General features: G+C 37.7%; 7 protein-coding genes and 4 non-coding genes across 15 annotated transcripts; 8 read left to right on the forward strand and 3 right to left on the reverse strand.

The window, feature by feature from the left end:
* Positions 1–671: 671 nt before the first annotated feature.
* On the forward strand, positions 672–1,835 carry LOC119078784. The gene is made up of 3 exons (XM_037186496.1): positions 672–1,215; positions 1,289–1,568; positions 1,637–1,835. Exons 1-3 carry the CDS (start codon positions 1,077–1,079, stop codon positions 1,713–1,715), a joined length of 498 nt encoding a protein of 165 aa, XP_037042391.1. The 5' UTR covers positions 672–1,076; the 3' UTR covers positions 1,716–1,835.
* A 906-nt stretch (positions 1,836–2,741) lies between these two features.
* LOC119078753 (glyoxylate reductase/hydroxypyruvate reductase) lies at positions 2,742–6,427 on the forward strand. 4 transcript variants are annotated; one of them, XM_037186456.1, is made up of 6 exons: positions 4,883–4,988; positions 5,060–5,156; positions 5,224–5,314; positions 5,380–5,547; positions 5,605–5,702; positions 5,759–6,427. In XM_037186456.1, the coding sequence occupies exons 2-6, from the start codon at positions 5,063–5,065 to the stop codon at positions 6,388–6,390; spliced, it is 1,083 nt and encodes a 360-aa protein (XP_037042351.1). In that variant the 5' UTR covers positions 4,883–4,988; positions 5,060–5,062; the 3' UTR covers positions 6,391–6,427. The 4 variants fall into 4 exon arrangements, with proteins under 4 accessions (XP_037042350.1, XP_037042353.1, XP_037042352.1 ...); XM_037186455.1 differs by lacking the exons at positions 4,883–4,988; positions 5,060–5,156 and adding an exon at positions 2,742–2,894 and having other exon boundaries at positions 5,190–5,314; XM_037186458.1 differs by lacking the exons at positions 4,883–4,988; positions 5,060–5,156 and adding an exon at positions 3,854–3,863 and having other exon boundaries at positions 5,183–5,314.
* Positions 2,998–3,616, reverse strand: LOC119078787 (UPF0235 protein C15orf40 homolog). Its single transcript, XM_037186498.1, has one exon. The coding sequence runs from the start codon at positions 3,449–3,451 to the stop codon at positions 3,017–3,019; it is 435 nt and encodes a 144-aa protein (XP_037042393.1). The 5' UTR covers positions 3,452–3,616; the 3' UTR covers positions 2,998–3,016.
* LOC119078741 (probable cytochrome P450 9f2) lies at positions 5,311–22,243 on the reverse strand. Of its 2 annotated transcripts, XM_037186437.1 has the most exons (9): positions 21,767–22,243; positions 21,520–21,698; positions 21,421–21,453; positions 20,747–21,325; positions 20,479–20,689; positions 20,225–20,418; positions 19,884–20,112; positions 5,405–5,408; positions 5,311–5,322 (listed from the first exon to the last, which is right to left on the reverse strand). In XM_037186437.1, the coding sequence occupies exons 1-7, from the start codon at positions 21,967–21,969 to the stop codon at positions 19,919–19,921; spliced, it is 1,593 nt and encodes a 530-aa protein (XP_037042332.1). In that variant the 5' UTR covers positions 21,970–22,243; the 3' UTR covers positions 5,311–5,322; positions 5,405–5,408; positions 19,884–19,918. The 2 variants fall into 2 exon arrangements, with proteins under 2 accessions (XP_037042332.1, XP_037042333.1); XM_037186438.1 differs by lacking the exons at positions 5,311–5,322; positions 5,405–5,408 and having other exon boundaries at positions 19,820–20,112; positions 21,767–22,242.
* LOC119078777 lies at positions 6,470–8,147 on the forward strand. Its single transcript, XM_037186487.1, has 2 exons — positions 6,470–7,376; positions 8,007–8,147. The coding sequence occupies exons 1-2, from the start codon at positions 6,728–6,730 to the stop codon at positions 8,066–8,068; spliced, it is 711 nt and encodes a 236-aa protein (XP_037042382.1). The 5' UTR covers positions 6,470–6,727; the 3' UTR covers positions 8,069–8,147.
* Positions 8,057–9,313, reverse strand: LOC119078791 (U6 snRNA-associated Sm-like protein LSm3). The gene is made up of 4 exons (XM_037186504.1): positions 9,157–9,313; positions 8,649–8,756; positions 8,405–8,555; positions 8,057–8,213 (listed from the first exon to the last, which is right to left on the reverse strand). Exons 1-4 carry the CDS (start codon positions 9,172–9,174, stop codon positions 8,185–8,187), a joined length of 306 nt encoding a protein of 101 aa, XP_037042399.1. The 5' UTR covers positions 9,175–9,313; the 3' UTR covers positions 8,057–8,184.
* On the forward strand, positions 15,786–16,843 carry LOC119078783. Its single transcript, XM_037186495.1, has 3 exons — positions 15,786–16,132; positions 16,237–16,263; positions 16,361–16,843. Exons 1-3 carry the CDS (start codon positions 16,035–16,037, stop codon positions 16,734–16,736), a joined length of 501 nt encoding a protein of 166 aa, XP_037042390.1. The 5' UTR covers positions 15,786–16,034; the 3' UTR covers positions 16,737–16,843.
* Positions 22,244–22,723: 480 nt separating the features above from the next.
* Trnag-gcc lies at positions 22,724–22,794 on the forward strand. The gene has a single exon. It is a non-coding gene; the product is annotated as a tRNA-Gly (tRNA).
* An 82-nt stretch (positions 22,795–22,876) lies between these two features.
* Trnad-guc lies at positions 22,877–22,948 on the forward strand. Its single transcript has one exon. It is a non-coding gene; the product is annotated as a tRNA-Asp (tRNA).
* A 620-nt stretch (positions 22,949–23,568) lies between these two features.
* On the forward strand, positions 23,569–23,639 carry Trnag-gcc. Its single transcript has one exon. It is a non-coding gene; the product is annotated as a tRNA-Gly (tRNA).
* A 79-nt stretch (positions 23,640–23,718) lies between these two features.
* On the forward strand, positions 23,719–23,790 carry Trnad-guc. The gene has a single exon. It is a non-coding gene; the product is annotated as a tRNA-Asp (tRNA).
* Positions 23,791–24,316: the final 526 nt, after the last annotated feature.

Raw genomic sequence — 24,316 nt, forward strand, 5'->3', positions numbered from 1 at the left:
TTCTTCTTCATAGGGAGGGAAAAGTCACTTTACATCCCTAGTAAAATCTTTTCATTCCGAAGAAATTTCAACAATTCGTGTCGCTCAGTTTATTTCGCTTAAAAGCTATCCAGATCAGGAATAATCGTACACAGTTCTTCACAGTAGGTGCGACAAGTGAGTTTTCCTTTGAATAATGCAATAGCTTTAAGACATGGGACTTGACTTGTTAAAAATGTTTGAGCAAAAATTTAAACTAATTTTTATTGTGCAGAGTCAATAGTTGTTAACTGTGTTGAACAACTGATTTTGGGCAATCCTGAACGAAGTGACTGAGGCTGCACGCGAAAATGCCTAAAAACAGTTCTATAAAAAAACGTATGCTCCAAAGAGCCCTGAAGCTCATGGTTTTGCAAAGCAAAAAGTTTTCATTTTAGAACGCGTCTTTCTTCTCCTGATAGCATGAGTCCAATTGAATCCAATTTAGAACTCTTTCTCGTCGCGAATTGTAGTTTTAATATTCAACATTTCGACAAAACAAAAAAACGAAAACCGTTTCATCATTGAACATCACACAGAATTTTAATTTTAAAATTGGTTTCTCGTTGAATATTTTGTTGTTGTCGCTGATAGCCTTTCGATAAGAGAGAGTGAATTTACTGATAACCCGCGTCCTACAAAACTGATGTGACCCCTACAATCTGGCTCATTCGTACATTCAGCATACAAACGACTAGACGCAAAAATCCACACGACTATTAACAACGAAAATTAGAATTTATTAACTGAAAATCCAAAGTGAAATTAATTTGATGGAAAATTATTTTAATGCAAAAGCAATCGAGTTGACAAAATTTATATTATCTGAGAACATTCTCCCATTTATTAGGTGAAACGATTAAAACAGTGAAAACGAAATAATAATAAAATTAAACGAGAGAAAAGTTGAAATACAGTTCTGTGTTAGAGTTACATTATAATTGCAACGAGTGATAAGTTGATTTTTTCCTTGACTGCAAAAATATTTTAATTAAAATTTTAATTACTCAGACTGTTTAACAGTGTTGTGCAGCTATTAATCCATAAAAAGTCATTTAATGGTTATTTGTAACACCACTACACCGAATCGTCTTGCAACGCCGGTTACTTGCACTAAAACATCAGTTCCATTTGGACGGTGCAATTCTTGCTCACAAGCAAAACAATTAGCCGAAATTCTGTTCGATTACTGCGCAGGTATTTCACACAAAAACATCGTCAAATTGAATCCTTACACCCATCTGCATCGTCATTTCTCTTCCGAATTTAGATTGCAACAAAATCGATATGCCGGCTCTACCGCAGAGTGCATTTGCTGTTAGCAAAATTCGTGCTAATATGGAAAAGAATATGACCGTTGGTAAGGTCAAAACCGGTGAAAAACAACCGGACAATCATCTCTATCCGAATAAGAAGCTCATGGACTATACTCCAGCCAAGTATAACAGCAAGTTCATGAATGCTATTTGGGGACACTACAATCGCTATTCACCGCATAATATTAAGAGTAAGGAAGCTGACGCCCAAGGAGATTGTAATCAGCATCAGCAGTAAGACAATTTGTTTTAAAAATTGTGAATGAGTGAACTCCATGTTCATCACTTCGTATTTCCTTTAGATATCGCATTGCTGCTGCTGGACACGACATCCTAAAGAAGGTGTCGATTAACGGTGTTGGATGGGAATTCAAAGTCTGAAAATCAATCTGAAGTGATATTTTTGTTCGTCAATTACTTATGCGGGACTTCAATTGTGTAAATTAAAGAAAAAATTATTTTCATTGTAGAAATATTGGAAATCTAGAAATAAATTTTTAGATACAAAAAATCTTCAAATTTTACAACATAGTGGAGGGTCATACAGGGCCGCACTAGCCACTCAAAAGTCCTTCGGCCGCTGAATGACAAAAATCTGTAATCGGGGCCTTAGTTTATACAAAAATTCAAAAACACTTTCGAAAGCCCATAGGTCCAGCGGTGGCCTGAAAAATAAATTTAGTCGTTTTTTCAAAAGGCTCAAAGGAGGATATGTTTAGAACCCCTATTGTAGTCGGTATCATTAGTTTTCTTCAGCGTATTACACTAATGAACTATCTGGTAACCCTGAAACTCGGAACAACTCATTTTTCAACCAGAAGTTGATGTTTTTAGTATTAGCCTGGTCTTTACGGTTGCAGAGACATACGGCATACGCATTGAAAAGCAACTGAAACCCTTTGAAAATTCAGTATCAGTTCAGTTCAGTTCAGTTCAGTATCGTGATGGGGATACTAAGCGAAAAATTGAATTCTCAAATTTCTATCATTAACGAAAAACAACAGAATATTTTTGTGTTGCTAATACGGCTCCAACATTGGTCACAAACAAATGCTTTAGTCGACAAGTTGGTTGTGATGACCATTATCATATGAACAGGTCAACTAAATTAATTGCTCGAAAGTGAGAAATTTGTAAGATAATTTTGAGCGTTGAAAGTCCAAATTAGTCCAAGCTCATCACTTGTTGTCGCTGTTGGAAACAGAGATTACGTAGTTATCAGACCCTTCCTTTCTTGTTGACCATGCTGTTGGTTCATGACGATTTAATCAATGTTATGCGTACGCCCGAACATTTGACGAATATAGGAGAGAAGAAATCGTAAATTTGCGACGAAATATACACGAAGAATAAGAGTCAGATCGAGCCAGATATAAGTACTTAATTCTAAAGTTCCAACAATAGGAGACACGATTTTATGACATGCTCATTCGAATTGCTCAGTTAAACTCGTTAGTCTCGTATCGCTTCTACACAGCTGTAACGGAAGAAATAAGAACTCTTATCTCTACGTGTACCACAGACAATATTTTCATCAACATTTTCATCTGTTGTCTTCATGTAAGTATTTTTCTACAAAACAAAATCACAACAAAAGAGCGTTCCTCTTCCTCATGGTTGTTTATTTAAAGAAATAAATTCACAATCGAGATTCTGTATTTAAAAAAATATGAGTAACTTGATCAACCTGTCTCGCGTGCACTGTTTATCATTTCAATTGTTCGTTCCACCGAAATAACACTACTTGGTATGACCAATATTTTACTACGCGATTTCGATCCGCGATCCAAACTAACATCACTTTTCCGGAGGCCAAGAACTTTCGAGAAAAATTTAATTAATTCAGTGTTGGCTTCTCCTTCGACGGGAGGAGCAGCAATTTGCACGCCGACACCTTCTTCCGTTATATCAGTAATGCAATTCTGTTTAGCGCCGGGCTTGGCAAGTATTTTTATAGAAATGTTGCCGGATTTGTTTTTACTCACTGGTGCATTAGCAACTGGAGCATCTACGCCTTTGGATGGCACTTTTTGTGTTGATTTTTTAGATTTAGAGGAAGACATTTCGCGTAAATTATGAAGTTGAACAAATCGGTTAGATCTTTTTATGAAATTCATTCATAGGATTTTAGGATTTACAGTGGGTTTCGAGAAGCGCTCTTCACGGTTGTTTGTTTACTATAATGCTGAATAAATGCATTTTGACAGACTGCACGTCAATGTCTTTTTTACCGACTGCTTTGGACTGATACAGTGATGAATATGCGCCAAACATTCAAGTCTCATTGGCAACTCTCATAAAAATATTTTCACTCGAACCCTATAAGAATGTCTCGTGATTTGTACGAAGTCTAGTAGATCAATTTGTACGTGGGTACGAATTACGAACTTTGCCGGCGAGAAAAATCTTATATAATAGCAACTGAGAAGACAAGGTAGCATCTGTTGCATCGTCTTCAAAAATCACTGATGAAAAGTCGTGTGTGTCCAAAGCTTACATGATTCTGGTAGGTTCTTAAAGAATAGGCTGAGGCACTTACGACAAATATTTTTCATAGGGACTTTTGGTACTCAAAAATCCTCTTCAAAGTTCGTGAAGTAAGAAAATAGGTAATACGAAAATAGTAAGTAGGAGTTCCTAGGTACAGTTCTATTTTCGGCACAGTGTCCACCTATTCTTGATAACATTTTGCTAGTGGCAGACAGTATCAATCCGGCGTTGATTGAGAATTTACGAATTTACGAGTAAAAACAAACTCTGTGTGGTCGCTAGAGATTTGCATTGCATTACAGTGTGCTTCACTCAGTTGATCGATTGATGGCACGACACTTTGCTCGTTTGACATTGTCGGTGGTGACGGTGCCCCGTCTGAAAAGAATGAAAATCAATGGTACAACGGCTGTGTAGATGCATTCGGAAAACTTATTCAAAATATTTCGGGATTCTTCAAAGTCCACAAGAATTCACTTACTCGAGTTATTAGCTACAAGCAGATCCAATAAATCGGCCTCTCTTGGAAAATCTGTTCTACTGCTTGGTTGCAGATGCTTTGCTGCTTATATGCTTGAAGCTCGTTGCTGCGGCACAATAGAGAGAGAGAGAGAGAGAGAGTAAGAATAAATATCAATCGATATACCAAACGAGTAGACCGATGTGCGAAATTATGCAGAATCTTAGCTACCTTTCTTAAGGAGTAAAATTCGCATGTGATCAGAATAATGGAGTACCAATTTCAGTTGTACTTTCCGCTACTAAATTTAACAATTTGTTTTCTTTTGTCGGTGTGAACAAGTGAAGTTATTGCATTTTTGACTAAAACAACAGACTACATCATCAGCTATCAAATCAAAGCCAGTTAGAAACAACATGTCCTGAGTTTGTTGATGTGCTGCTGAAGTTTGCTTTCGTTATTTTCTCTACGCCCTGTTGCAAACAACCTACAATAGACGAGTTAAACGAGTCTTCTCAACAAAAAAGCATTCTCCTAGGTACGGTCCAATTTTAACATCCACTGGGCATTTTCAGTTGGCACAGTGTCCACCTATTTTTGAGAACAATTTGCTAGTGTGTGTAATTATGCAATGACATCTACAACCTATCGAACCTATCATACAACTTTGTAAACATTAAGTAGACGGCGGAGTATACGACTGGGTAATATTCTTAATCTTATCATCACTTTAAGCTGTCATTGCAGATTTCATGACTGAAAATCTTTTAAGCAGGCAATGAATGCACTTGTTCAAAGAATTGTTTTCCGTTCGGTCACAAACTCCTTCCTTGTCATCAACGCCAAAAGCCGACTTCATTGTCCGTTTAGAGGTTTCACTAATTTTGCTTCCCAATGTTTTTCAGTTTAATTTGCTCACGTTCGTTGAACGCTTTGCAGAGTTTTCAAATTTCGGTGAAAGTATGAAACCCAGAGTGTATTTGACGAGGCCAGATGTGGCACAAGTAGGAATCGATCTGATACAAGACGAGTTCGTAACTAAAATACCTGAAAGTTGTCGTTGAAAGTGTGTGAATCTATGAATTGATATTTCAGATGTGAATTGACGACTTGGTTCGACGAGTCTCCAGTTCCACGGGAAGAGCTGCTTCGAAACGTTGCCGGGAAAGATGCTCTTTTCTGCACTCTTACAGATAAAATTGACGCTGAGGTGTTAGATCAAGCCGGACCTAATTTGAAGGTTGTAGCCACAATGTCGGTCGGGTAAGTGTTGCCCAATATCCGAAATGTAACATGTACTACAAAGCTCGATCTTCAAAGATATGAACACATCGACATCACTGAATGCAAGAAACGAGGAATTAGAGTTGGATACACACCCGACTGTCTGACGGATGCTACTGCAGAGCTAACAATTGGTATGTTTTAATGAAATTACATGTGGAAAAAGTTCCCAACTGAACGTTTTTCTCAGCGTTGCTATTAGCCACAACTCGCCGGCTAATCGAAGCCAACGAAGAGGTGCACACTGGTGGCTGGTCATCTTGGTCGCCAGGTTGGATGTGTGGTCAAAGTATAAAAAACTCAACCGTCGGAATAGTGGGCTTCGGTAGGATAGGTCAAGAAGTAGCAAAGCGAATCGTACCATTCCGACCGAAACGGCTACTATTTTCCAACCGATCCGAGCGACCCGAGGAAGCCAAACAAATCGGAGCCGAACAATGCACATTCGATGAGCTACTTCACAATAGTGACTTTGTCATACTCACTTGCGCCGCGACACCAGACACTTTCCATTTGATCAATGCTGCGTCGTTGGGCAAAATGAAGACGAATGCTGTGCTGATAAACACATCTAGGGGAACGCTTGTCAATCAGACCGATTTGTACGATTTTCTCAAGACAGAACGAATTCGAGCTGCCGGACTGGATGTGACCACACCGGAACCGTTGCCACTGGATAGTCCGTTACTGACGCTACAGAACTGTATAGTTTTGCCGCATATTGGCAGTGCGGATGTGGACACACGAAAGGAAATGTCACGAATAACTGCGTGTAATATTTTGGCTGGTTTGAAGGGAGTGAAAATGATAGCCGAGCTGTAGGTAGTCTATCAATAAAATCAGTTTTGTTTTCGTTAAACCAACACGCTTTTAAGAGCAACATTTCGCTAATGCCTATCGGTCCACCTTATCTTAGCATTATGGAATTGGCTTGCCGTTAATCAGTTGGGTGAACCATCCTACGATCATTAATCATTATCTTTCAATAAGGTGGACACCTCACCTATTTTAGCGTGTTTGATATGTCGACAACGTGTGTGTACACAACTGATGAGTCAGTCGACTTTCTCGTTTTCGATCCCATTCGTGTTGCTTGTTATCAACCGTCTGTGAACCTCAGTACGATTTTATACCTTCGAACAATCCGAACAGCGAACACATGCAGCCGAACAACAATAAATTTATTATAACGAAGACAGATCAAGCAAAACAAAAGTGCACCGCAGTGTTATTGAACTTCCTACAACATGCTCGCAAATTGGCAATAGGTCAATGCATAACCAGTCCGATTTTTGAAATGAAATGCGCGAACATCGGACACAGTCGTTGGATGTTAATTGTTTTCCCGGCTGGTCAATACGAATGCGAAAAAGATAATGGGCAGTTGAGCGTCTATTTGAAGATGATGGAATGTGAATACGAACACGAACGTCTGCTCGTCGACGTGAAGTTCTTCATTGGATCGGAGGAGAAATTCAGTAAAATTGTTCAGGCGAGTACCTTTCAGTACAGCAACAGAAGAACACGCTGGGTGGGAACGAATTTAACCAGTAGATCGGCATTTAATGCGGAATCGAGCAGTGACAATTTAATGAGAGACAACGATCTGGTTATTGGTTGTCGAATGATTCACTCAACCGTTTCGAATGATGGGTCAAACGGTGTTGAACTGATACAGATGCAGATGTCGACAGTCGAGCATACAGTTTCTGTTGGTATCGATGCACTACCGTCAGCGAAAAAATCGTCATCGCCAATTATTCAACCTCCAATCACTGTAATCGATTCCACACTGCCGTCTATTATAAGTATGTTTTCACTAGCGTTCACCTGACATTATGCTGGTTGTTCCGTTCTGAGTCACTAGGCAGCACAGGCTCTGTGCTCAAATGATGACACAGTGCCCTGAGTACGAAATACACATCCGTTGGTACCAATGACGTCCACGGTTCCATTGTAGCCGCTTCACAAAAAAGTTTAAAAAAGTAATGGGAACAATACAGTCATTGGTGCAACAGGTGTCTAGGGTGCCTTGAGTTTAAATGACCAGTCCAGTCTCCATCTATCGTTAGTGCTATGTCGAAGGTAATTTTTACCTTCATTCGATATTGTACATGATATGTAGTGGAAACCTATGGAGTGGTTATTTGAGCTCAAGGCATCCTAGATATCTGCTGTACCAATAATGGCTGTTCCGTTCCCATTACTTTTTAATATTTTATTTTTGTGTGAAGCGACTGCTGTGGAACCACAGATGTCATTGGAACCAACGGATGTCTTTTTTTTTCTTTCTCAGGGTACCTAGACCTATCCAACGCTCTATGCCACTAATTTGTGCTCATTGCAAGTGTCAAATTGTTGCCTAGTGGTATTTAGAGGGGAACCGATCCTTCGCCTCATTTCTGAACCAATAACAAAATTTGGAATCGTTTTTACAGTCACAGAAGGCAGCAGTCAACGGCTGAAGCACAAAAAAATACGCCGCATATTTTGTTGTTGACTCAATTGTATGTGGTTCATTCACTCAGCAGGTATATTCTTAACTGAAATTAACATTAAGTCAAGTGGAAGCTTAAAATTAAACTACGAATCTGGTTCGCCGAAATGTTGTTTCGTTTATCCGCCAACTCTCATCGGTGGAGACACTGTAACGATACAAGAGGTAAGAAAACGTTTTAGTCAATTTAGTGATTTTTGGACATTCTGGTGGATGTAGAACAAGCTGAGGAACAATTTTTGTATGAAAAGTGCCGCATGTCGAATCAATAATTTCGTTAATAGTGAAAAGGGCTTTCGACAAACATAGGCTAGTGTTTCAGGTCTGATCATATCTTACCCAGTATGACTCCATCGCCTCGAACAAACAGCATTGGGATTGTACGTTTTGTCGTCTTGTAGACTTCCTCGTAGGTCTCTTCATCGATTTCAACAGTTGTGACGGTTTCTTCGGCATCTCCGAGTACCATGTTCAAATGTTGATCGAATGCCTGAAAATTGATTTCTGAATTGAGTCTACGAATACAAACAAGATTTTGTACAAGTTGCCGGAAAAAGCATTCTGTTAAGTTCAGTATACTCACATGAAGTCTGCCCTTAAGTTCACGTTCATTACGCATCTTCACATAGATTTTCTCGTCCAAACTTAATCGAATCAGATCAAGCGGCTCCTTGACGGAAATAATTTGCATCTGTTCGGAACAAAAAAACGTTGTCAATAAGATTGCACTGAAAGTTTTACGACTTTCTAAAGAAACTGTTTGTTCCTGAATAAATGAAGAGCAGTCGACGTTTCTTCATGGACTGGCCGTTTCTTCAAGAAGTCTTCACTTCTTACGATCTTGTAAAAGGAAATTACCGTTTACAAAATCTTAAAGAGGTAAGAATTATAAAAGGCCTCCTCATGAAACGGTAAGTTCCTAAAGAAATATTGACTACTCGTCATTTCTACAAGAATTCTCCAATACGTATGTCGTCGAATTTCATTTGCAATTTCAATTAGAATCTGGGTCTGGTGTGTTGATTCTAAGAACCCAAATAAATACTGAGCACAAAATATTCAAATCTGTGGTGAATAGAAGGCAAATTTACCTGATCGTCTTCTGCCATTTCTTTTCGGTTGTTTCAATTCTTTTACGAAAACGTTTGCAAAAATAATCTTTTGTTTTGAGTCAGTGTCGCCGGATTCGTATGTTCAAAAGATGCGGAGCGCTGACAAAATGCTGTCAAGAATTCAGCGCATCACTCACAGTCCCAGATGAAAAAACTGTTGTAAATTTAGTTTTTTGAAATTGCAGTTACTCGAGTTACTCTCTTATGAATTATTTTAATCCCATTGACTGCATCAACTACTGAATTAATAATCAAGAAGAAACACCATCAAAAATCGCCTCTTTAAAATGAAATTAAATCTGGTTTTACCTAAATCTGAAATCGACTTCGACTGCATTATCGGCAATATATTTAAAATATTACATGGAGCTAGGGACAACACATTTGAGTTGGGCCAAAGCAAGGTAAATGTATTTACCTTGGGGCCGAAGCACCTCGGAGGATAATATAGGTTTTACTATGTCAAATAGAGTGCTTTGGTTGGACCTTTTAATTATTAAGGACAAAGTATTGGCTGAACTCAGGATATTTTGATTCTAAAATATGTTGCATTCCATTTCTTTTTGCGGAGTACTTTACGAGAAACTGTTGGAATGGTTGGAATACATTTTTATTTGAAGATACTTTTGATTTTTTTTTTCTCGAGAAAAGCAAGAGAACTAATAAAATTCGAGGAGATCGAAAAATTTTCTAGATTTTTTTTAAATTTATTTGATTATTAGAAAATTAAAAAAAAAATCGAGAAAATTCAGAAAATGCAAACAGTTTCTTCAAATTTTCTACATTTCGAAAAATTTTAGAAAAATGAAAATTAAGGAAATTTTGAGAAAATCAAGAAAAAATTTCATAAATATACTTTAAGATAGTCAGCGAATATAATAGTTCCAGAAAAACATGTCAATGAAGTTATTGACTATTAATTTTCAGCTTAGAAATACTAGAATGAATTGGATTTGAAATACAAATTTTGATTTATTACTTCTGAATATATGATCCTACTTTGTCATGTCATCGCGATCGATCATAGATGAAATCCGAGTGATAATTCAAAATAAAACTGTGGGGCGTGGACCGTGGACAGTGTGTGGAAAATACTTTGCTCAAATCAAGAAATAGATTTGAGGGATTTTTTTGAAAGTGGACCAGGCTCCGTCGGAGCTATTTTTTGCGACGGTTTGTTCATGTGCCCAGATAGCCCTTGGTCCCAATAGTCCGAAACCGCAGTCGTTTAATTTTCATGTTTGCGTCTTGGCTGGTGGTGAAGGTGCAAAAGTCGAAAAAAGGGTGTTTTTATACGTGATTTACTGCCGCTACAGACAATGGACACACATGTGTGGCGGCTCGTTGGATAGGTACTGTCCAGGAGAACCGGGGCAAGCATAGATATCTTACATGTTCTGTGCCATTGTTTGAAAATAACAAAAATATTGTGTCAGTCAAAGGCCGTAAATTTTGATGAACTTCAAAAGGTGATATCTCGCACCTGGAGAATGTTTATGGTTAGATCATTGGATGCAGACATCAAAAACAGCATAATTCGTGTATTTTTCTAAAATCAATATTTTGCTTTCGAGTGTAGGAAGACATTTGCTTTATACCCAAAAAAGTAACCTGAAACCTTTCACTTCTATGGCAATTAAGGTATAATTGTAGAGCTGGGTTAAGCCTCTATCAGGGCAACCACTGATCTGTACAACAACAGTCACCAGGTACAAAATATCACCTAATAAAGCTCATCAAAATTTCCCGCCTTTGACTGATACATACTTTTTGTTATTTTTGAATAGTGCTTGAGTACACATTTGATATCTGTCTTTGCCCCGGGTCTCCTGGACAGTACCTATCAAACGAGCCGCCACACATGTGTGTCCATCGTCTGCAGCGGCAGTAAATCACGTATAAACGAGCCGTCAGAACAGTCGGAGCGTTTGCTGCGACTGAGCCCCGTACAAACCCGTACATCTATTGCGTACGTGACCCTAGTTCGTCCGTCGCCCTACTCTTACCGTAAACCTACTGCGCCCGTAAACGTCGGTAAAGTAAAATTCTTATGAAATGTGTACGTCTTAAAAATTGCGCATAGCGCAATTACGAAGCCCCGTACGACGTTCCTTTTAAATGTAACACAAATTTCGAATTGACCTAAAATTTTAATTTATTGAGTATAAATACACATAGGGCCTAGTATCGGCCTCAGTCCGAGGATCCAAATTTAATTTTTTTTTCAACTACATTCTATTCGGTGTTCGATTACCTTCCAAATGAAACAAAAAATACGAAAAACGGATGAAATTTGCTCGAGTTATATGTAAAATACACATAGGGCCCTAGTAGCGACCTTAGTCCAAGGACCCAAACTTAATTTTTTTTTCAACAACATTCTATTCGGTGTTCGATTATCTTTCAAATGAAACAAAAATTACGAAAAACGGATGAAATTTACTCGAGTTGTATGTAAAATACGCATAGGGCCCTAGTAGCGGCCTTAGTCCGAGGACCCAAATTTAATTTTTTTTTCAACAACATTCTATTCGGCCTTTGATTACCTTCCAAATGACACAAAAATTACGAAAAACGGATGAAATTTACTCGAGTTGTATGTAAAATACGCATAGGGCCCTAGTAGTGGCCTTAGTCCAAGGACCCAAATTTAATTTTTTTTCAACAACATTCTATTCGGCCTTTGATTACCTTCCAAATGAAACAAAAATTACGAAAAACGGATGAAATTTGCTCGAGGTATATGTAAAATACACATAGGGCCCTAGTAGCGGCCTTAGTCCAAGGACCCAAATTTAATTTTTTTTTCAACTACATTCTATTCGGTGTTCGATTATCTTTCAAATGAAACAAAAATTACGAAAAAACGGATGAAATTTACACGAGTTGTATGTAAAATACGCATAGGGCCCTAGTAGCGGCCTTAGTCCGAGGACCCAAATTTAATTTTTTTTCAACAACATTCTATTCGGCTTTTGATTACCTTCCAAATGACACAAAAATTACGAAAAACGAATGAAATTTACTTGAGTTCTATGTAAAATACACATAGGGCCCTAGTAGCTTTTCACTTCTAAGGCCCTAACTCACGGTCCACTCACCCGATTTTATAAAACTTTTTTTTCCTGGATTGGTATTGACAATACCTATCATTTGCCGTGTCATTTACATTTCCTTCGTTTATTTTGCCATAAATATCACCAAAAGACCTTAAATCACTTAGGTGGCCCTAACTCACGAAGGGCCGACCCGAATATGCCAATCTTCGAACTTAGCCTCACTATTTTGACTATCTTTCAGGGAAAAAAAAAAATTTTGAAATCGGATTTGATTTACTCAAGATATCGACGTGACGGACAGACGGACAGACGGACAGACGGACAGACGGACAGACGGCCCAAATTTTTATTGCGGATTCGTTATCTATGAACATAGGCAAACACTTTGCCCTTACCGTCTGCTTCGAATTCCATCAATTACACACGGCATCGTAATCCTATAAGCCCCTTCGTACTTCGTACGGGGCTAAAAACACCCTTTTTCGACTTTTGCACCTTCACCACCAGCCAAGACGCAAACATGAAAATTAAACGACTGCGGTTTTGGACTATTGGGACCAAGGGCTATCTGGGCATATGAACAAACCGTCGCAAAAAAATAGCTCCGACGGAGCCTGGTCCACTTTCAAAAAAATCCCTCTTTGAAAACTGTCACTGTCCTGTCGGTGTTCAACAAAGTTTTTTTTTTCTATCTAGTGCATTTTCGTATAAAACAAAACATCCGATAAGAACACTAAAGCATGCATATCACCATGTAATTATCAGGTCTACTACTTCTTTTAATTGAAGAAAGTAGGTGAACTGGTTACATTAACATTGTCGAGAAGAGCCGCTATCAGTGAAAGGTTGATCTACAATTCAGTCACTTTACACTTCAACTTAGTCGATAGAAGTATCACCAACTACATGGCAAATTCCAATGGTTCATAATTCCATTCAACTTTACATTTGGTCAAGAATCAATTTGTGTCAGTCGCTGTTGAACGAACCAAAATTTACTGGTTAGATCATCACTTCTACTTAGTGTAGAAATTAGGTAGATTGTTGACTTATATATAATTTCAGTTATATTTCCGTATACAATAACATATTGAATCATATTTTATTCATTTTCAGAGGATATAAGACATAATATTGAAATAAATCATTTTGTAATGATTAATTTTTGACCAAATTTGTCCGGCAATTTGTTTATGGTTGTATAAAGTTTTGAAACAGCAAAATGTAAAACGATTTTGTGCTGTATAGAGATGAATATAATTCGTTGCTGCGAATCAATTGATGTATTGTTCTTCGACGTGAAATTTCAAAAATATTTAATGAACGGTTAATTCGGTTGTGTGTCTTTTGTCGATTGATTAGTAGCGTGAAAATATCTTCGACAAAACGATCTATAGCTTCATCTCCCGATGTTCCGAGACCGAAATAGATCCATTCTTTTGTTTTTTGTGGAACAGATCTCTTTCGTGATTAAATTTTTGGTTTATTCTTTTTGAGTAAAATCTACTGTTGATTCGGCTTCTATTAAATTTCTCGCATGGTTGATCATGATGTGGATTTCAGATGAATAACAAAATGTTGCTTCGTTATACCACAAATTTAGTGTTCTTAGTACATGATGGTCGGAATCACCGGCCATGGCACATACCTTACAGAGTAGAATGTGGCAAGGTTGTGGTTTGGGTAATGCTATCATGTTGTTGCGTTCATTAAAGGTTCGAGTTATATTTGCGCATGAACGATCCATTTTCTTATTAATTGGAGGCTGTCTTTCGATTGGACGTGTTAATTGCAGATTGACTCTTTCAAAAATTATTGAATGGAAAGCACCACTTTGCTTATTTCCGTCTCCTGACGTTCCATTGCAAGTGACTTTCAATCCTGGCGTGTATTGGTTCATTACGCTTGCTTGTAAATGTCTCTCATCTGTATTCGCAAGCACAATGTTCATGACTAAATAATCAGATCGAAGGATATCTTCCTTGAATGGGCAAACTGGACGGTCTGTGTGACATCTACGGAACATAGTATCGGCCGATGTTTGGAATTGCCAAGTCGTCTGTGGTGTCTGCAAATTTCTCCATCCGTATATTTGGTTTTTTTCAATGTTTTTATTTGTTGCGGAACCACTTCGTTTGATTTTGTTGTACACTGCAATTAGATTAGTGTTAACTTGGTACGGTTTGAAAAAGGCTAGACAATGGGATGTAATAACGTTGTTGTTTTCTTTATTTGCCGTTTGACTTATGCTGATAGCTGTTAGCAGCCTATTGACAATTCTTTGTGTTGGAAAATGTGGTGTATCTTGATGGCGTGTCTTTGTAAACCATTCAAAGAAGGCTACACTTTGATACATAAGCTTTAACTGGATGTTATTGTTCAGGACCGAAGTTAATCCAGCACGTCGGTCAGATTGTGTGTCCAGTATATTTAGCGTGTTATTACGAACTGATCTGGTTAAAATGATCAAAGCATCTTCCAGTACAAGATCCAGATTTGCGTTATTATTTGAAGGGAATGCAACAAAACACCAATTTTTAGGACCTTCTTCGAGGCCGGATTGTGGTAAGTTGAAGCGCTTAGATTGAGGTTTTTTGTGTGGTTGTCTAGTAGATGATCCAGCATAAGATTCTTCAATGTCTGTATTGCCCATGAAGTATATTCCTTTTGAATGACACGTTGTTTGTTGGGCTGTATATATGTTGAATTTCTACATCCACTCGCGTGTTCGATCTTCGTTTGCAAGCATTTTGCAGACATATAATAGCAATCATTATATTACATTTTTTGTGACTGATTGCGTTCACAGATTGTGAAACAACATTAATGACCTCTTTGAACAATTTTTGAATGAGTTGACAGAAGTCAACTTCTGCGAATAATGGTTGCTGCTCAAAGATCAATTCACTATTTTCGTACGTAGGTGGTTCATAACACACGTTTTCATTTTGGTTACTGCTAGGGCTTGAATTAGTATCTTTAACTGTTGGTAATGATTGATATGGCTGGTCTTCAATATCAGCGTGATTCATGGATACTTCACTAAATTGAATGGACAGATTTTGGACTGGATCGTTGATCCTCTTCCATTGCCATAGATGGGAACGATTGCCGTTCAGATTGTGGACTGGATCGTTGATCCTCTTCCATTGCCATAGATGGGAACGATTCCCGTTCGGATTGTGGACTGGATCGTTGATCCTCTTCCATTGCCATAGATGGGAACGATTCCCGTTCGGATTGTGGACTGGATCGTTGATCATCTTCATTTATTTGCATTACTTCATCCTCGACTACTTAAAAGTTGAGCAATGCAGGTATCTTTAAAAAAAAGGAATGGGATGAGATGTTAGAAAGTGTGAATCTATTTTTGAATATTTGCTCAGTGTTGCTAACAGGAATTATGGCTAATGTCTCTTCATTTGGAATGCCATTGTGAATGTTATTGGTTTGATAGTTATTTTAGACGATGTCCTTTGATATTCTTCTGTGTAGAATTCAATAAATTCGTCTCTCGTAAAAAACATGCAAAACATGATGACTGTTTGTTTTCGTTTTCTTGGTCAAAAACATGTGCATTTCTGCCGTTGTTGTCTCGTTAACACCGAGTATTCTCATTTGATAACTGTTTAGCTCGTTGAATTGGAATGTTTCAGATATAACACTGTGGAACCTGAAAGTAATGTCGTTGGTTCAGCTATCTTGATATTGTTCAAAAGACTGGACATTTTTGTGGCCTCGCGAGCGACATGACCGTCCGTTCTTCGTCGATCTGCACGGAAAGTGAACCAAGACGCAATGGTGTTTATGACAACATCCGTATCACAAAATGTATCGTATGCTCGGGCAATAGTCAAATTGGATGAATATTTGCTGGTAGAGGAACGAGCCAAAAGATTTCATTTCATTTCATTTATTTCATTTCTGTTTCAAGATTACAATACAAGAAAACATCTGCGTAGCTCTAGTGTGACGAAGTCAATTTGAAAGAGCAACGAAAATACATGCCCGAAATTGGTTTTTACTCGTAGGTAACATTGGTGATTTTTCGCATTAATTGTGTTAGAAGTGTTTACATTCAGCCGTGAAGGTGTTACTAACAAATTTTCTTTGTAATTTCTCAGGACGAATAATGTCCACGAATCGTTGAGACGGCAAATCGATTTCACGGAAGAGGGTTTCATGGAAATCGTGCGTAGTTTGCAACGCCCACACTACTTTGTATCATCAGAATATTTGGGCAGTTTTTTCGGCAAATTATTTCGGTACGGTGTCAACAAATATACATCGTTCTTTGTGGTGACCAAACTAAATGGGTCAGAAAAGGCAACCGACAAATGTTTGAATCTACACATCTGTGTGTATACCGTTCGAGATGTAAATGGACAACGAGATTCCATTTATTACGACCCAGCACCACCATGCCATTCCCGTGCTGTTCCCAACTTCATTCGTGAATTACGAAACCCTGAAATGAGAAGTGCAACAGTTATTTGGTAACGATTGTGTTTATCGTTGCTTCAAATATATAATTGGAATACAAACGGGCAAAGTCAAATTCGAACCCAATTTAACATGGATGTCCATATGCACTCGTAATACTCTTCATCATCTTTTCACATACGTCACATAGGTAAGCATTCGACTCCATCACAATTTTCTGCAATTGTATAGAAATATTGTCATCGTTGTAATTTTTTGACTCTGGTCAAAACAATCTGCGATAAAGTGCTTTACGTATGCCACCATGTAGACGGTTGCGCATTGGCCATAAACAAATGTGAACTTAAGAAACTGTGGTGCAACTCTCTTTACTATTTAATGAAATATTGGCAACTGTGGTCACAATCATGTCAATCATGTTTGATCAAACGATTAATTGATCTAATAAAAAAAGTAATAAAAACCAGCAATTGTGGGTAAAAAAAATCCCGTCGACAACTGTGCTCACAATCTTCCTGGAACATTTACCACATGGGAAAGAAGTGTGGGAAGACGATATGCGCCATGAATTGATAATTGCATGGAACACAATGGTCGACGGGCGTGCGTGGTGGACGATGCCATTGGTACCGTTGGACAAAGACGGTGTCTGCAAAGGTCGATCCGTCGCCAGCAGCAAGAAGTGTGAACGACCAGTGAAATCTACCATCAAGATCACCAAAGGCAAAGATCAAACAATATTCGATAAATTGTGTGAAACCGCCACCGCCATAACAACATGGTATCATCTGACCGATTGGTCAATTAAATGGACAACACATTCTTGTGCGGTGGAAATAATTATAAAATTAATTCACAATTCAGCATTCTTTGGTAAATAAATCTGTTTACTATAAGATCTATCACTACATTTGATCGAAAATTTCACAAATCTTTTACTTCATTTGCTTAGAACTTTCTTTATTTGATAACAGATCAGCAAATGGACGCAATACATTTAAGATGGGTGGTGGCCAATACTGAAACTGTTCCATTGCCGCCAAAGCGCAACTATGCCCAAAAGTTTATGTACGAAAAGTTGCCTACGTTATCTGAATTTGTTTACCGGGTTAAAGCTTGATAGGTGTATGGCAATTCGATGAATTTTTTATTTTTTTTTTATTTTTTTTTGTAATTAATTGTACGGCAATTTTGTTATTTCTTCTTTGTTAATGAATTTACATGAAGTTTAAGTAAAAAATGAACTCTAACATCTCGAACCGCCAAATTTTATTTCTTCGATGCTTTCAATTCAAAACTCGCAATTTAATACAGTAGAGACGGTAAAGTCCACTAATATCAATTATATAGCAACAAAAACACCCAACAGCCAAGGGCATAAGGTTAAATAACTAACAAAACTTGATACAGATGTGCCTAAGGATTCAATCTGATCTGAAGTTTTCTGATTACAGTTCTTCAGATTCAGATCAGGTGACAACCTAATCTGATCTGTTAATCTGAAATTTTCAGATTGATCTGAATCTGATCTAACCGGTTCAGATTGAAAAAAGAAAAAGATTTTTCAGATTTCTGATACTTGAAAACTAAGGCTTGAATTACTTCTTCTTTATCTTTTTCGACTGTACAAGTTCTTTGGTTACTTTTATGCAGACAGAAAGACATAAAATTACATTGTTGAAACATGTTTTAAAGCTTTAAAAAATTTGAGACATTTTTAAGAAATTTGAGAGTTTTGAGAAATCCGATTTCTCAAAAATAGTTCCTGCGTATAAGCCGTATAAGGCGTATGATGACTTGTTAGCAGACGAAAATAAAAGTGAGTCATTGGAGTTTTTTATAGTTAGGGGTCATACCGCCAAAAGTTCAGGTGATTTTATTAACTTTGGGAACAAGCGGTCTCCGATTTTAATAAGTGATACCTCGTTGGACTCGTCATTCAATACTAGCAAACACATATCTTTCACTTAAAAAAAATATTTTCGTTCAAAAGTAAAGACATTTCAGAGTGTGCCAAAATGCAAATTTGTTCCGTCTTTCTGGGGGCTCTACAGCTGGAACAGCATCTGGAACGTTCCTACGACAGTCATTGCTTATCGTCCACTATTCTTTTACCTAATCAATAGGAAAATGCTTCGCTATGCCGCGAATATAATGCTTCGCGCTTAGTTTCTTTTTATCATTTGAGGAGAATCAAACGAAAAAAAAATCTCAAAACTTAGTAAGGCGCTGTACTCGTAAAAGTAGTCATGAGATATTCAATATTCAAAAGTAATCGGACATCAAAAACTAACGATGCAGATCGATTCGTCTCTTCAAGCCACACACCGTACTGGTTGTGGATTTCCAACTTGGGAAAATCGACTTACCCTAGCCATGGTGCAGTGTTTTTACAAGTAGTTTCCTCCTAAATCCCGTTTGACACAGGCCTACACAATTTATTAGCTGTAGGTCCATAGTCTTTGTCCTTTCATAAATCAATAAGTGTCAGTGGTGCGGATGAAAGGATGTAAAAGGATGCCAAAAAATTCGTTGGAAATCCTTAGAAAATCTTTTTTCATACCTAGGAGTCCCGTGGTACGAATAGTATTTTTCATATTGGACGGAGAAAAAGTGAGAAGAAATAGCACTTTTTGGGTCCTAGGTCCTAGGACCCAAAAAGTGCTATTTCTTCTCACTTTTTCTCCGTCCAATATGAAAAATACTATTCGTACCACGGGACTAAAAGTCTTTTTTAGCGTATTCGATTCCAGACCTCGCTCTCGGCACTGTCAAACCTCTCACACGCTAAAAACGACTTTAAGTCGTAGGTACGGAATGTACTGTTATGGAATAAGGACAAAGCTCTAAATCCTCAGGCCTTCCGAGTAAATATTCTATGTTTAGATATATGATGGGACTTTTTTTTAATCCTTTGTCACTCAAATTTACGATTAATGCTCAGTATTTATTGTATGGAGAAATTAACGATCCAAAATTTTCAATTTAAAGCTCCAAATCATGATTTGATGCTAAATTTTTTAAACCTCACAGAATTGGCCCTCCCATTTGAAGTTGACTTATGGGTTTTGTACAAAATTCTTTCGTCTTTGAATTGGCTACACTCAATACTCTGCAGTTCAGGTAGCTTAACCCAAAAAAGAAGTTCAAAAATAGAAGCAAAATTTATTGAATAAAAATGTTGTTAGTAAGCACAAAGCACACATATTTTAGGGAAAACGTTGACCCATTACTCTGTGTTATTTTGATCGGGGTGTAAATTTCACCCAAACTCCCTTCTCCGGAATAAATTGCACTGGACTATACTTTAGTTTCATCGGAATCTGTGTCTTTTCGTTCGGTTCAAAGTTGAAATTCAACAGCAAATAATAGATGATTGTCTTCAGTTCCATCAGAGCGAATCTAGAGCCTATGCAATTGCGAGGCCCGACTCCTGCAGAATATAAAAATTTTTGGATTCAAAACACATTCATAAAACGATCCCGTTGCCGCTTCTTGGAACTAGCTTTGCCGTATTTCTCTGACTGTAGAGTAGACACACTTACCGAATGGCAGATAGGTTCCAGGGTCGATTTTGCCACGATTTTCGTCGTTGAAACGCTCCGGATCGAATTTCTCTGGATTTGGGAAATAGCGTTCATCGAAATGAAGTCCGGCCGTTGGAATGTAGAAACTTCTGCCTTTCTCGATTAAGATCTTCTTGCCATCACATTCCAATTCAAATTCTTTTGTGCACAATCTAAACAGAAAGTTTTCTTTTGCGCTAAGCGAACCAGTAGAGTAATTCCTATATACAGACCTATCGATGAATGGTGACGGCCATTTACGTAACGTCTCGCAAACAACTTGGTCCATAAATTTCATTCCTTGAATCTGATTATAATTTACTGGGCTCCCGGCGACCTTTTCGTTCAATTCATCAATTTCTTTTTGGAGCTTCGTTTGACAATCGGGATTAACCATCAATTCGTAAGCAATGAAGCTTATCATAGTGGACACGGATTCGAAGCCTGATTCAAATATATTTTGAGTGAGAAAATAAAAAAAAACTTATTTCGAGGTCAAACCTGCAAAGAAGAATATAAACGTCTGTGCAACCAAATCGTCATCTTCCCACTGTCTAGTTACAGTCGTCCTTCCGACTTGCGACTCTTCAACAGTGGCAAATCCGTCAACTGCTTTGTCCGAATCCTTATCCAATTCGTAGGAAAGTTTTCCCTTCTTCGCTTGCATCAGCAGATTTATCAAATCAGGTCGCATGATTCCTTCTTGTTCGCGAATTTTAATGGTTTCTTTGATGGCATCTTCGAAAAATTTGGTTGCCTCTTCACTGAAGAGTCTCACTTTAAGTTTGCCCATTATTTTCGGAACTAAGAAGTAGGCCATAATTTTCATCATAGTCGCGAAACTTCCGAAGCTTCCTGTCATGTTTATGGCAAATTCATGGAATTCATTCTTCGGATTCTGGAAACTATTGACTTCAATGCCCAACGCACATGAGGCAATCACATCAACGGTGAATTTTCGCGACAATTCTCTAAATTCGAATGAATTTTCGCCACCGTTCTTGATTTGATCCGTTATCGTGTTAGCAAATTGTTGACCAACCAAATTCATTAATTCGAACATTTGCCGCATTTTGCTTCCTGCATCGAAAGGGTTAACAAAAAACCTCAACTCATTCTTCTGATTAGATAAAAATCGTGCAATTTGTATGCAGTCTATTAACCAAACTACGTACCCGTAAAAGCTGGTGATAATGTAGCTCTCATGTCTGATAAGATAAGATTCCCAATTTAAACATTTGCAAGGAGATTTGTAAAAATTTAATTGTACCCACCCCTCCATTTCTGGCCACGAAGATTAAACAACGCTCTACCGAACAAAGAAGTGGGATCCCCATCTAGCATAAACTTATGATCGACGAAATGGTCGAACTCTTTGACTGCTAGTTGCTTTATAAGTTGTGGATCACGAATTACGTACACTGGACTACTGAAGTCGAAAAGTCCAGATATTCTAAGCACGAAATTGAGTTTGTTATTATCACACTATACCCAAATCACACAGATGACCACTCTTCATACTTATCATTGGGAAACTCGTCGTAGAAATCTTTAATCACCGTCAGTATGGATTTGTTTCGGAATAGGAAATCCTTTCGAGAACCAAAGATGAACATGGGTTTGGAATACGGAATTCCCTTTGCTTCAAAGTAGCCATATTCCCGGCTTAGAAACTTGTGTAGCAAGAATATGATCACAACAACTGCGCATAAGAGCACCAACATATTGATATAACCTTGCGACACACACGATATCCAAAAAAATAAATAAAAAACGTTCGACTAATTTAGAACAAAATGAGAAATGTTTTGGTGGAAACAAATAGGCAAAAAAATCCTCGATTAACCGTTTGACCACTACACCTTTTCCGTTCAGTTAATGTTTTGAACACTACGCAACAAAATAATGTCAGATTCTCAAGATTCAAATAACAAACAGTCACGTTACATGTAACAATGTTACATCCTAATCCACTCAAAGCTACGGTCTCAATCAAATTAATTGAAATTGAAATGAATTGGAAGTTAGTTTATAATGAATGAGAAACATTGAGAGAGCAGCGATGATGAATGAAGAGAATATGTAAACAAACGAGTTAACTGAAGCTAGGCCGAAAAGCAAAAAATGGTTTGTCGAAGTTAGTGTTGTATATATGGTTCATATCTACTGTGACTCATTTAATTAATTTGCTATTTTTGGACACATTCTTATGCTAATGTATTGTTTAATGCCAATTTGACTACACACTTGAAATTACTATTTCACATATAAGAGCCATACAAGAACGAACGTTAGTGCTTAACATAAATATGATCTACACATTCATACTTTGCCTTTACAACGATACACAGCAACAATACAACGAAAAAAAAAAAACGACGCACTGGACTTATATGCCTGCACATCATCAACACCAAAAATTCATTGGTTTCCGAGTTCTATTTAAATCGATGCGTACGTAAAATTCAGAGGTCATAAGCATCGGTGGTTCAGTGGTAGAATGCTCGCCTGCCACGCGGGCGGCCCGGGTTCGATTCCCGGCCGATGCAATGTTTTTTTTTATTTTGTTTTTTTCATTCAGTAGTGTGTGTGTTTTCATAGTATTGGCTATATAGTCGAACTTTTTTCAAGTCCTCGGTAGTATAGTGGTAAGTATCCCCGCCTGTCACGCGGGAGACCGGGGTTCGATTCCCCGCCGGGGAGAATTTTTTTAAAGTTTTTTTTTATTTTATTTTTATTAATATTAAGACGTTGAGCAACTCAGATCTGAAATAATGTTCATTTTATTAACCATTTCTCGCTATACATGTTCACTCATTCATTGAGATATACAACTGTGGACCGAAGATGTGCATTCATATTATGCGTGCTCTCAGAAAGTATTTGCATCTACTTCGTGCTATGAAAATTCAATACACTTTCTGAGAGCACGGCAAAATACTCAACATTCGTTTGATACATTCTCCGTTACCATGTTTCAAGGTTAAACTTATTTTTAAGTCAAGTATTGAGGGTATGGTAGCAAGATATTCCGCGACTATGAGTTATGGCTTATAATTATAATGAAGCTTGTTTGAACAATTGCTTATCATGCAATGAAAAAGTTGATAATATCGGTACATGGTACCTCGTTTTATTTTTATCCCGAAAATATTAACAACTAGTCTCTATCTGTTAACAGTTTTTTCATACATAACATCACACATCACAAGAAATACAAGAAGTAAAAATAAAGAAGAGCTATCACCTTATAATTCACTGATATTTTCGGTAAGTCTCTTTGAATCGACTCGCGCGTAAATTTTAGCGATGACAAATCACAAGCATCGGTGGTTCAGTGGTAGAATGCTCGCCTGCCACGCGGGCGGCCCGGGTTCGATTCCCGGCCGATGCAATGTTTTTTTTTCTATTTGTTTTTCCTTTGATCATGGCGTTTTCATTGTTGTTGTGTGTTTAGTCGAAGCATTTTCAAGTCCTCGGTAGTATAGTGGTAAGTATCCCCGCCTGTCACGCGGGAGACCGGGGTTCGATTCCCCGCCGGGGAGGATTTTTTTTTAAATATTTTATCACGGTTCCAGAATAGGAAGCGATTTTTATAACTTTTACTAGAAGCAAAGGGATGTTGAATATGGAAGTTGTGATATCGAGAATATTTCGGTTTAATTTTTTTAATTTTTGGATCTGTTTTCTTTATAGGACAGTATAAGTGCGCAACTAATTCTGATTAATATTTTTTATGGAAAAATTATCCTTCGAAGACCGATTCGATAAAATATTTGATGAAATGGGAGAGATAGATGCAGGTGCAATTATTAATCGAAAGACTAGAAAAATCCGAAAAATCACTAGACATGAGCAACTCTGGCTTTGTCACTTACATTTTAGCCTAGGAAGGAGTAGCGTGTTCTACTCAGAAAAATTAGGACCTGAAAGTACATGCTTTAACCGTGATTTTTTACTACCTCCACTACCTAACAAATATCTAGAAGACATATTTTGTTCCAAACTTCATTTCTATTCTAAATCTATGCATGAGAAAGGAAATCCAAAAAATCTCGTTCAATCTATCTT

This window comes from Bradysia coprophila, unplaced genomic scaffold, assembly GCF_014529535.1.
Source record: "Bradysia coprophila strain Holo2 unplaced genomic scaffold, BU_Bcop_v1 contig_297, whole genome shotgun sequence".
NCBI lineage: Eukaryota > Metazoa > Arthropoda > Insecta > Diptera > Sciaridae > Bradysia > Bradysia coprophila.